At 47.6% G+C, this 13,412-nt stretch overlaps 1 protein-coding gene across 1 annotated transcript in view; it reads right to left on the bottom strand.

Annotated features, from left to right (window-relative positions):
- Nucleotides 1–13,412, bottom strand: part of fbn3 (fibrillin 3) — a 268,519-nt gene that overhangs the window by 144,251 nt on the left and 110,856 nt on the right. Inside the window, exons 9-11 of the mRNA XM_078198473.1 lie at nucleotides 9,603–9,755; nucleotides 6,220–6,480; nucleotides 4,683–4,826 (exon numbers count right to left, since the gene is read on the bottom strand). Coding sequence (XP_078054599.1) covers nucleotides 4,683–4,826; nucleotides 6,220–6,480; nucleotides 9,603–9,755 — 558 coding nt within the window. The remainder of the gene's footprint in view (nucleotides 1–4,682; nucleotides 4,827–6,219; nucleotides 6,481–9,602; nucleotides 9,756–13,412) is intronic.

Genomic DNA, 13,412 nt, shown 5'->3' with positions numbered 1-13,412 from the left:
TCTACACTCTGCCTGACACACACTACACTCTGTCCGACAGACAGTACACTCTGTCCGACAGACAGTACACTCTGCCCGACACACACTACACTCTGCCCGACACACTCTACACTCTGCCTGACACACTCTACACTCTGTCCGACAGACAGTACACTCTGTCCGACAGACAGTACACTCTGCCCGACACACACTACACTCTGCCCGACACACTCTACACTCTGCCTGACACACTCTACACTCTGCCCGACACACTCTACACTCTGTCCGACAGACAGTACACTCTGTCCGACAGACAGTACACTCTGCCCGACACACACTACACTCTGCCCGACACACTCTACACTCTGCCCGACACACACTACACTCTGCCCGACACACTCTACACTCTGCCCGACACACTCTACACTCTGTCCGACAGACAGTACACTCTGCCCGACACACTCTACACTCTGCCCGACACACACTACACTCTGCCCGACACACACTACACTCTGCCCGACACACTCTACACTCTGCCCGACACACTCTACACTCTGCCCGACACACACTACACTCTGCCCGACACACACTACACTCTGCCCGACACACACTACACTCTGCCCGACACACACTACACTCTGCCTGACACACTCTACACTCTGCCCGACACACTCTACACTCTGCCCGACACACTCTACACTCTGCCTGACACACTCTACACTCTGTCCGACAGACAGTACACTCTGTCCGACAGACAGTACACTCTGTCCGACACACACTACACTCTGCCCGACACACACTACACTCTGTACGACAGACAGTACACTCTGCCCGACACACACTACACTCTGCCCGACACACCCTACGCTCTGCCTGACACACTACACTCTGCGCTACACACGCTACACTCCGCCCGGCACACGCTACATTCTGCCTGACATACACAACACTCGGCAGATTCGATTGTCCGCATGGCATCTTCTGCACTGTAGAGATCCTATGATTCTCGGTAATTTCACAGTAACTTCATTGCAGTGTTAATGTAAGCCTGGCTTGTGACTAATAAATAAACTTTTACTTTAACTTTTCTATTGGCCCGTTTTTACCATCAAGTTGCGCCTGTTTTCGGGCGCGAAAGCTTGGCAAAGTCAGGTGTGAGGTGAGTAGCGCGATCCGCGCCCGCCTCCACGCCCGTTTCCCATTTACCAAGTGCCTAAAATGTCCGCAGTCGGCACAGCGCCCGGAATGGGCACAACGTCAATTTAAATACATTTGCATGCATTTAGATTGACTTAATGAGCTGCACGCCCAAACTTACCGGCATTTCCCCCTTCACCACTGCGTTCGCCTGTCCAGATTGTCGCAAAACAGACATCGTCCACAAAGGTCTGATTTGGGCGCTCCAGCTTCTGAGGAGATAAGTTCAGAGCTCCAGCGGCTCTCTGACTCAGATCGGTGGTGGTGGGGGGGGGGGGGGGGGGGGGGGGGGGGGGGGGGGGGGCGAGGGGGGGGGGGGGGGGGGGGGGGGGGGGTGGCAGGTCAGATGGCTCTGTGGTGGGGGGGAGGGAGGTGGGTCAGATCGCTCTCTGGTGGGGGAGGCAGCAGGCAGGTCAGATGGCTCTCTGGTGGGGGGGAGGGAGGTGGGTCAGACCACTCTCTGGTGGAGGGGAGGGAGGCAGGTCAGGTGGCTGTCTGGTGGGGGGGAGGGGGGAGGCAGGTCAGGTGGCTGTCTGGTGGGGGAGGTGGCAGGGGGGTCCGCTACCACTCTGTGTATGATCAGTGGAGGGGGAAGGGGGGTCCGCTGCCACTCTGCGTGCAATCGGTGTGGGGAAGGGGGCAGGGGGCCGCAATCAGTCTGGGTAGTGGGAGGGTGGGGGATAAGGGGGACAGTTATGTTGTGGGGTGGAGCAATGTCTGTGGGGACCAGGGGGGAGGCATTATCAGGCCCGGGAGCGATGTGGCAGGGGAGAGTTTTTCTATTTTTTTTACTGCGCATGTGTAGTTGAAGGCTCCAATCGGAGCTGCAGTGTTTCGGACGCGATAAGCCCTGCCCACAGCTTCTGCAGCGCGATTCAGAATCGCTGCTATTTTTTTCAGGCCGAGTGCGTATGGGGGTGCCTGAGAACGGGTCTAAAAGTCAGATTTGAAAAACTCCCAGATTCAGCACTTAGAATCAAAATGGTAAAATCCGGCCCTATGAGTACAGAAACCCATATGTTCCATCAGGTAATAGATTCCTGCACACTGCAATCATATTCCTCTCCGGATGTTTATCCAGTTCCTTCTTTGAAGGAGTACTTTTAGAAACATAGAAAACTACAGCACAAAACAGGCCCTTCGGGCCCACAAGTTGTGCCGAACATATCCCTACCTTTTAGGCCTACCATAACCCTCCATCCTATTAAGTCCCATGTACTCATCCAGGAGTCTCTTAAAAGACCCTATTGAGTTTGCCTCCACCACCACTGACGGCAGCCGATTCCACTCGCCCACCAACCTGTATTGAGTTTGCTTTTACTCTGTTTTTATATGAAAATTTGGTATGTATCCATTTCAAATTCCCTTTGACTATGACATAATCATTTCCTTTCTAACCATTGTTCACGTCACTTTTCTGTCCCGTCCCTTGTAGAAACAAAGAAACTAAAAGCAGGAGTAGGCCATTCGGCAATTTATTCAAGAATATCCATCCAGAGCCTCTTCTGTTCCTATTATTCTTTGCTGTAACATTGGTGAGTGATAGGATACTCAAAACTCTCAGAACCTGGTTATCACCTCAATCCTCTCCTTAACAACAGACTCATTTTGCCTGGAGCGCCATCAAGGAATCGTACAGGGGTGACCATTTGGCCCCTTGTGCCAGTGCTAACTCTTTGAAAATAGCTGTCCAAATTGGTCGTATTTTTCGCCAGAGGCCTTAAATTGCCTCCTTTTCGATCCTGAGCGTTAATCTCTGGGGGCCGTGCAGACGATGTGGTGCATGTAAGTGCTGGAATTTTTTCAGCGTGCAGAGTTGCAAAGTGGGTGACCAATTGTAATAATTACACACCAATTAAAATCAGTGGAAGTCTGCTGGAATTGACAGAACATGTTTACGTTGATGAAAGCCTGAGTTCCTTTCGCTCAGTGAAAAGTACAATCTCTTGGTTGCGGCTGAGGTCTGGACTGTGAAACAGGAAATTCCAATCAGGCTGGTTTCCATTAACACTCTTTGCTGAAAAGATGAACAGTTTAGCACGTGCACGGCGGCTGGTAATTTCATCTCATCCAGTTTATGAACTAGATCAAACCAGTCAGGGATTTTCACATCCTGACCAGGCTGGGGCTGCTCTCACAGGGGAGAAAGTATAAACAAGGTGTAAGAAAGGGATAGAGAAATTAAGAGTCACTTGAGGAGTCTTAACAGACAGACTGGATACTGCAGTGCGTTTGGTTAAGAGACGCCAGTCTGCTTGGCCTCTGTTGGACACAGCACTGTTTTATTCTCTTTTTTTATGGGATGTGGGTGTCACTGGCAAACCCAGCATTTGTTATCCCTAATTGCCCTTGAGCTGAGTGGTTTGCTAGGCCTTTTCAGAAGTTAAGAGTTAACCACATTTTTGTGGGTTTGGAGTCACACGTAGGCCAGACCGGGTAAGGAAGGCAGATTGCCTTCCCTGAAGGACATTCATGAACCAAATGAGTTTTGATGACAACTATTTCGACTCAATAATTACAATTATTTAGACTAAATTTTCTCGCACTTCTCGCTGGCAGGAACTGTGAATCGGTGTCTGGAGAACTGTACCCCAGTGTGAGTCAGTGTGTGGGGAACTGTACCCCAGTGTGGAGTCAGCGTGTGGGGAACTGTACCCCAGTGTGAGTCAGTGTGTGGGGAACTGTACCCCAGTGTGAGTCAGTGTGTGGGGAACTGTACCCCAGTGTGAGTCAGTGTGTGGGGAACTGTACCCCAGTGTGAGTCAGTGTGTGGGGAACTGTACCCCAATGTGAGTCAGTGTGTGGGGAACTGTACCCCAGTGTGAGTCAGTGTGTGGGGAACTGTACCCCAGTGTGGAGTCAGCGTGTGGGGAACTGTACCCCAGTGTGAGTCAGTGTGTGGGGAACTGTACCCCAGTGTGAGTCAGTGTCTGGGGAACTGTACCCCAGTGTGAGTCAGTGTCTGGGGAATTTTACCCCAATGTGAGTCAGTGTGTGGGGAACTGTACCCCAGTGTGAGTCAGCGTCTGGGGAATTTTACCCCAGTGTGAGTCAGTGTCTGGGGAACTGTACCCCAGTGTGGAGTCAGTGTCTGGGGAACTGTACCCCAATGTGAGTCAGCGTCTGGGGAACTGTACCCCAATGTGAGTCAGTGCCTGGGGAATTTTATCCCAATGTGAGTCAGTGTCTGGGGAATTTTACCCCAATGTGAGTCAGTGTGTGGGGAACCGTACCCCAATGTGAGTCAGTGTCTGGGGAATTTTACCCCAATGTGAGTCAGTGTGTGGGGAACTGTACCCCAATGTGAGTCAGTGTCTGGGGAATTTTACCCCAATGTGAGTCAGTGTCTGGGGAATTTTACTCCAGCGTACTGTACTCCAGCAAGTTGTTGTTTGGGAAATTGCTCCACAGTGAGAGCCTGTGATTTCAGGAGAGATGCAGAAATAAATGAAGGAGAAATAGCCGCCCACTGTAATCTGAGCGAAGCAGCTGGAATCAGTACTCACCAATACACTCCCTCCGCACATCCTGCTTGAAACCCATGTTACATTCACAGCGGTAACTCGATGGTGTTGGAATACAGCGTCCATTCAGACAGAGGTTGGTGAAGTGCTTACAAACATCAATGGTCTGATTCAGTGTGGCTGTACCTGGGTGAAGGTTAATAAAAATAATCAAGAGTACAGCTGCACATTTCTGTACAATGGCTTCAACACTCTTTGGTGATTTGATGACGATGGAAATATTTATTATCCTCTTATAGTGTTATAACCCAAACTACTCATCCCTTCCCCAGACTGACAGCCTGTGGATTCCTTACCCCACATAAGACCATAAGATATAGGAGCAGAATTAGGCCATTCGGCCCATCGAGTCTGTTCCACCATTGAATCGTGGCTGATACGATTCTCATCCCCATTCTCCTGCCTTCTCCCCGTGACCCTTGATCCCCTTATTGATCCAGAACCTATCTATCTCTGTCTTAAAAACACTCAATGACCTGGCCTCCACAGCCCTCTGTGGCAATGAGTTCCACAGATTCACCATCCTCTGGCTGAAGAAATTCCTCCTCATTCCTTTTCTGAGGAAGGATGTTCTTGCTCTCGAGGGAGTGCAGTGAAGGTTTACCAGGCTGATTCCGGGGATGGCTGATGTATGAGGAGAGATTGATTAGGTTAGAATTGTTTTCGCTGGAGTTCAGACGAATGAGGGGAGATCTGATTGTGACTGTTAAAATTCTAACAGGTCTAGACAGGGTAGATGCAGGGAGGATGTTCCCAATGGTGGGGGAGTCCAGAACCAGGGATCACAGCCTGAGGATTCAGGGTAGACCATTTAGCACAAAAGCGAGGAGACATTTCTTCACCCAAAGAGTGGTGAGCCTGTGGAATTCATTACCACAGGAAATAGTTGATGCCAAAACATTGAATACATTCAAGAGGTGGCTGGATATAGCACTTAGGGCAAACGGGATCAAAGGTTATGGGGAGCAAGTAGGGGATTAGGCTACTGAGTTGGATGATCAACCATGATCTTAATGAATGGCGGAGCAGGCTCGAAGGGCCAAATGGCCTCCTCCTACTCCTATCTTCTATGTTTCTATCTCAGATGATTTGCCTTTGCTTGTATAGTTTACAGATTCTTAAAATCCACCTGGGTTAATATCCTGGCACTCCCTCCCTAATGGATTGCAGTTGGTTAAGATGAGAGATCATCATCACCTTCTCAAGAGAAATTAGAGGTAGGGATTAATGTTGGCCTCACCAGCAAAGCCCACATCGCATGAACCACCTCTTTTATACTCATCGTTGCTTTGCATTTCCATGGTAACTATTACCATGCAAATTATATTTCTATTTTATTTTCCAAATCTTCCAGCGGAAACTCTGTTTCTGGCAACACAAAGCTATTCCAGAAGAAAGTGAAGCCCCATCTACCACAAACCATGCCAATAAACTGCACATTATAGAATAATTAACACTTTTCATTTGAGTTTGCCTAATGTGATCTTTCCTTTCATGTTCTAACTAGTTTAATACTTACCAATGCCTGGCCCAGTTCCAGGTAGGCCTGAGAAGCCTGTTCCAATCCCACCTGGTCCGATGCCGCTAGGTCCAACCCCATTGGGCCCAAGTCCACCTGGTCCCACTCCAGCAGGGCCGATTCCACCTGGCCCCACTCCAGGGCCGATTCCACCAGGCCCAAGGCCGTTGGGTCCAATTCCACCAGAAAATCCTGGGAATCCAATGCCTGGGTAACCCGGTCCAAAGGGAACACCCTCAATGCAGAGTCTGCGATATTCATCTGAAAAGAATATGATTGAGAGCATCATGAGAGTTGGTGGAAGAAGCAGGGTTTATGAAATCGCATTTATAGCACGGAGTTTCATGTGAGGTGGGGAGGAACGTATTGTGAATTTGGGAGTAATCTTCTCCCCCACCACCTTACCACTATGCCCATACCTGAAATCCCAAAATGTGCTCTGAACATTAGTGCAGGTATCTATAACATCTTCCCCTGTAAACGCTGACTGAGGTGGCTGGGAACTGATTCTGTTGGGAGAATGGATTTCCGTTCACCCATGGAGGCCGCTGGTTCAGTACCAGAGAGGATGAGTAGGGAATGTGAACCAGGACCTGTCGCTCCCAGGTCATCAAACGTTCTGGTTTTACCATCGACAGAAGGACTGGCCTGCGAGCGGGCTGCAATTTCTAAATAACATGATTGATAATCCCACTTCTCAGTTCCTCTCCTCCTTCCAGCAGAAACACTGGATAGTGAGAATGCCAGAAGCCAGCAGGTGTCTGGGAGAGGTACAAAATCAGTACTTACTAGAAGGGCCGAAGGAGCTTGGGCACTGAGTGGAGCGAGGTGTTGGATGGGCATTTTCTCAGAAATGGAAAGAGTTGTTTTACGCTTTCACTCGCCTGCCCGTTCAAGCTGCTGCTTTGAAATGTCTTCATGTTGGCTTATTGGTGTGAACTGGGTATTGGGAATGGTCCTTCTAAGTGGGAAGGCCCTGTGTGTAATTGATAACACATGGAATCACCTGGAATTTCAGCACAGAAACTGGCTATGCAGCCCAACTGGTCAGTACCGGTGTTTATACTCCACATGAGCTTCTTCCCTGTACCCTATCAAAATAACCTTTTATACCTTTCTCCCACATATCCTTATCCTACTTCCCCTTAAGTGCATCTTTGCTAGTCACTTTGACTACTAGCAAGTTTCACATTCTGAGTAAAGAGGTTTCTGCTGAATTCCTGATTGGAACTATTCATGGCTATTTTATATGATCCCTAGTTTTAGACATTCCTACAAGTGGAAGCAACATCTTTATTTTTTCTATTTATTTCATGGGACATGGGCATCGCTGGCTGGCCAGGATTTATTGACCATCCCTAGTTGCCCTTGTTCAGAGGGCAGTTGAGAGTCAACCACATTGCTGTGGCTCTGGAGTCACATGTAGGCCAGAACGGGTAAGGACGGCAGATTTCCTTCCCTAAAGCACAATATATCTATCCTACTGAATCTCTTCATATCTTAAACCTCTACTGGGTCACCCCTCAGTCTTCTCTTTTCCAAAGCCCAAGGCCGGGATTTCCCCCCTCCCCCCTTTGGTGTGTTTTCCCACTGTGAAGGCATCTTGCCATTGGCTGCCAGTGGGATCTTCCAGTCCTGCCAAATCCTACAGTGTTTTTGCATGGCTTGCCCACCCTGCCTCTGGGAAAACTTGCTGAGGGGGGGTTATCGATGGTAGGACCAGAAGATCCCGCCGGTGAGAAGGGCTGGAAAATCCCGTCCCTCGTCTGTTCAATACTTCTTGATGAGTATAATCTATCACCTTTGTAAATATTGGGTCTCAGGCCTCATGTAAATAAGACCAGCGAGCAGCAGATATCCACTGGACATCCTCAGGGAGATTGGCACTGAAGGTACTTCAAAGTCCCATACTGGCCGCTTTTAGGGCAACCTAGTTTTCCACAATGGGTGTCAAACGAGTTTTAGGTCCCATTTTTGCACGTACAAAGGGCGAGCACACATTTCAGGTGCAGGCTCCTGATGCCTTCTCATGTTCTCAATACCAATATGGTGAATGATGCACTTTAAGTTCATAAAGGTGTTGTGAAGTTCTATGAACTAATCGCAGGAGATTTAGGTGCAGGTCAAGATCATTAATTCAAGATTCTAGTATGCAGGAAGAGCACTGTCACAGAGCGATCCCTGAGACAACACTCTCTGCTAATACAACACTTTGCCAAGTCACAGATTTCCACCATATTTATACACTGTTAGTCATGTACACAGAACATTGTTTAAATTCCAATTTGTCTACATATAGGTTCACATTAAACCTTTTACTTGGAGCATGGCTCGTTATCTCCTTCTAGCGAGCAACTATCTGTCTTTCCCCATCTTACCAGATGCCATGCTCACTCTGCTCTGAGTCAATGTCTGTCCTTCTAATAGTAAACAACCAAGGCCTTGTTGGAGAGTTCAGACCTTAGAGTGTGTAAGGTTCACTGGTGCATACGCATTTGACGAGCATGTGCTCCTAGTTTAAGTCAGGGCTGACCTCTACCAAATCTATTCCTTTCTCTTAACAAAGGACATTTGCTTCCTGCCCACCATATTGGAGGCAAGATGGCCGGTTAAGCACTGGAAACACAGGCACAACGCCATTGGATTGCTGGGCTCTGACTTCTGCAGAAGCAGCCTTTGACCTACCCTCAGTGTCAGGCTCCCAGCTACTGGTTTCCTTCACTATAAAAAAATCATCTTGATTAACCTTTGTATTCAAGATGATGTTTGATCCAATCTGCATGTTCTTCTTGACAATAGTTATTTGTTTATTTCTGAGTGAAACAGAAGTTTGAACCAATAAGCTTGTTGCCCACTCCAAAGACATTCTCAAGACCTGTGGGCCTATTATGCTCTCCATATATAGAATCCCTACAGTACAGAAGGAGGCCATTTGACCCATCAGCCCTGCACCGACAACAATCCCATCTCGGCCCTATCCCCGTAACCCCACGTATTTACCCTCCTAATCCCACGGACAATAAGGCGCAATTTAGCATGGCCAATCAACCTAACCCGCACATTTTTGGACTGTGGGAGGAAACCGGAGCACCCGGAGGAAACCCATGTAGACACGGGGAGAATGTGCAAATTCCGCACACAGTCACCCGAGGCCGGAATTGAACCCGGTCTCTGGCGCTGTGAGGGAGCAGTGCTAACCACTGTGCCAGCAAATGCAAAAACAAGTTGAATTAAATTACCATTAGAGGACAAAATGTTTAGTATCCTGCCCCAGTCAATCATGAAGGCATGCCCCTTAGAAAGGTCAAAATCATGGCCTTTGCTCTGGTGCTCAGTATGGCCTCTTGTGTACTTGGCTGGCTGTTGGTACAAGGTTCACTTACCAGATCCCCTGACTGGACACATTTCTGGAGTATGTCCTGCCGACCAGCAGCGCCCAGAGTCACAGCAGCACTGCATCTTGGTGTAGTGCCCATGGAGGTCTCCCGCACATCGACCGCCCAGCAGGCTGGAGAAGCAGGTACCAGATCGCTGGTCTGCAAAAGAAAAAGGAGATTGATAGGAGGCAACTTCAGGCAGGGTGAAACCATTCAGCAGTTTCGATTCACTGATAGATTATCATCAAACAATATACCTGATCAAAGAGCAGACTGCTTAAAACCATCACTAGACTGTGACATTTTTCTCTCACAATTTCCTGAGGCTTTTCATGGAGTTCCCGTGCTTGAATGTCTTTGATTAAAAGAACCTTCTGGTTTATTTTCCAATCTAATAAATAATTCTTCCCTCTTTAAATCTCTGTTCACCAAGTGTAACCTCCACTCACCTGATGAAGGAGCAGTGCTCAGAAAGCTCGTGATTCCAAATAAACCTGTTAGACTTTAACCTGGTGTTGTGAGACTTCCTGCTGTGCCCACCAAGTGCATAGTTTCAGTCTCTGTTCCATCTCTTTGAACCTGTCTATAGCACAAACGAATGCACTTCCAAGTCTCCTCAGGATCCCACTGGTTCACCATCTCCTGATTATTCGTTGTTAGGGATCCCGAAGCTATCTCCTGCAACTGAATTTTCTTCACCTGTGCGCCTTGACTGAGTGTTGGCAAGCTGATCAACCTTGGAAGTTATGAAAGTCAACCCTTTATTCTGACCTCACCTAACAGCCATCGCTTCCAGTGGAGGGTCACTGAATGGTGACCAGTCGCAGGATTCCTGCTGGCTTTCTGCTCCCTGAACCAAGGGCCACCAGGGTCAATTGTATCACCAATACTGTCACCCATCCAACACCTAGCACACAAACTGACCGTGGGATCTTCCTGACTCTAAGTCTCAGTCACTGACCGAATAAACACCAAGTCCTGGGAACACGGTTCTCTAACATTTTCATTATGAATGCAAGACATTGCAAATGCTGAAATCTGAACTAAAAACTTAACATGATGGAAACACTGAGTGGGTCAGCTTGGTTCCTGACAATCTGGGACATAGAACCATAGAAAATTACAGCTCAGAAACAGGCCTTTTGGCCCTTCTTGTCTGTGCCGAACCATTTTATGCCTAGTCCCACTGACCTGCACTTGGACCATATCCCTCCACACCCCTCTCATCCATGAACCCGTCCAAGTTTTTCTTAAATGTTAAAAGTGACCCCGCATTTACCACTTTATCCGGCAGCTCATTCCCATACTCCCACCACTCTCTGCGTGAAGAAGCCCCCCCTAATATTCCCTTTAAACTTTTCTCCTTTCACCCTTAACCCATGCCCTCTGGTTTTTTTCTCCCCTAGCCTCAGCGGAAAAAGCCTGCTTGCATTCACTCTATCTATACCCATCAAAATCTTACACACCTCTATCAAATCTCCCCTCAATCTTCTACGCTCCAGGGAATAAAGTCCCAACCTATTCAATCTCTCTCTGTAACTCAGCTTCTCAAGTCCCGGCAACATCCTTGTGAACCTTCTCTGCACTCTTTCAATCTTATTTACATCCTTCCTGTAACTAGGTGACCAAAACTGTACACAATACTCCAAATTCGGCCTCACTAATGCCTTATATAACCTTACCATAACACTCCAACTTTTATACTCGATACTCCGATTTATAAAGGCCAATGTACCAAAGGCACTCTTTACGACCCTATCCACCTGTGATGTCACTTTTAGGGAATTCTGTACCTGTATTCCCAGATCCCTCTATTCAACTGCACTCTTCAGAGTCCTACCATTTACCCTGTATGTTCTTCTTTGGTTTGTCCCTCCAAAGTGCAATATCTCACACTTGTCTGCGTTAAATTCCATTTGCCATTTTTCAGCCCATTTTTCTAGTTGGTCCAAATCCCTCTGCAAGCTTTGAAAACCTTCCTCACTGTCCACTACACCTCCAATCTTTGTATCATCAGCAAACTTGCTGATCCAATTTACCACATTATCATCCAGATCATTGATATAGATGACAAACAACAATGGACCCAACACCAATCCCTGCGGCACACCACTAGTCACAGGCCTCCACTCAGAGAAGCAATCCTCCACAACCACTCTCTGGCTTCTTCCATTGAGCCAGTGTCTTATCCAATTTACTACCTCCCCATGTACACCTAGCGACTGAACCTTCCTAACTAACCTCCCATGAGGGACCTTGTCAAAGGCCTTGCTGAAATCCAGGTAGACAACATCCACCGCCTTCCCTTCATCCACTTTCCTGGTAACCTCCTCGAAAAACTCTAATAGATTGGTCAAACATGACCTACCATGCACAAAGCCATGTTGACTCTCCCTAATAAGTCCCTGTCTATCCAAATATTTGTAGATCCTATCCCTTATCACACCTTCCAATAACTTGCCCACCACTGACGTCAAACTTACTGGCCGATAATTTCCCGGATTTCTTTTGGAACCTTTTTTAAACAACGGAACAACATGAGCCACCCTCCAATCATCCGGCACCTCCCCCGTGAATACTGACATTTTAAATATGTCTGCCAGGGCCCCTGCAAGTTCAACACTAGCTTCCCTCAAGGTCCGTGGGAATACCCTGTCCGGTCCTGGGGATTTATCCACTCTGATTTGCCTCAAGACAGCGAGCACCTCCTCCCCTTTAATCTGTAAAGCTTCCATGGCCTCCCTACCAGTTTGCCATATTTCCGTAGACTCCATGCCGTTTCCTCAGTAAATACGGATGCAAAAAAACCATTTAGTATCTCCCCCATCTCTTTTGGTTCCATACACAGTCTACCACTCTGGTCTTCAAGAGGACCAATTTTATCCCTCACTATCCTTTTGCTCCTAACATACCTATAGAAGCTCTTTGGATTTTCCTTCACTCTGTCTGCCAAAGCAACCTCATGTCTTCTTTTAGCCCTCCTGATTTCCCTCTTAAGTAGCTTCTTGCACTTTTTATACTCCTCGAGCATCTGATGTGTTCCTTGCTGCCTGTACATTTCATACAACTCTCTCTTCCTCTTAATCAGTGTTACAATCTCCCTCGAGAACCAAGGTTCCTTATTCCTATTTACTTTGCCTTTAATCCTGACAGGAACATACAAACTCTGCACTCTCAAAATTTCTCCTTTGAAGGCCTCCCATGTTTCTCTCTCCCAGATGTTGCCTGATCTGCTGACTATTTCCAGCATTTTCTGTTTTTATTTCACCTTTTTTCCTGGTTTCATTTGCAGCGATATTCTAGGTTTCCCTTCTTTGATTTAAGAACACAAGAACTAGGAGCAGGAGTAGGCCATCTTGCCCCTCATGCCTGCTCCGCCATTCAATAAGATCATGGCTGATATTTTTGTGGACTCAGCTCCACTTACCCGCCCGCTCACCATAGCCCTTAATTCCTTTACTGTTCAAAAAGTTATCTATCCTTGCCTTAAAGACATTCAATGAGGTAGCCTCAACTGCTTCACTGGGCAGGGAATTCCACAGATTCACAACCCTTTGTGTGAAGAAGTTCCTCCTCAACTCAGTCCTAAATCTGCTTTCCTTTATTTTGAGGCTATGCCCCCTAGTTCTAGTTTCACCTGCCAGTGTAAACAACCTCCCCGCTTCTATCCTATCCATTCCCTTCATAATCTTATATGTTTCTATAAGATCTCCCCTCATTCTTCTGAATTCGAATGAGTATAGCCCCAGTCTACTCAGTCTCTCCTCATAAACCAACCCTCTCAACTCCGGAATCAACCTAGTGAATCTCCTCTGC

The sequence above is a fragment of the Mustelus asterias genome, chromosome 26 (genome assembly GCF_964213995.1).
Source record: "Mustelus asterias chromosome 26, sMusAst1.hap1.1, whole genome shotgun sequence".
Taxonomy (NCBI): Eukaryota; Metazoa; Chordata; class Chondrichthyes; order Carcharhiniformes; family Triakidae; genus Mustelus; species Mustelus asterias.
This window is presented reverse-complemented; position numbering and strand designations above follow the sequence as displayed.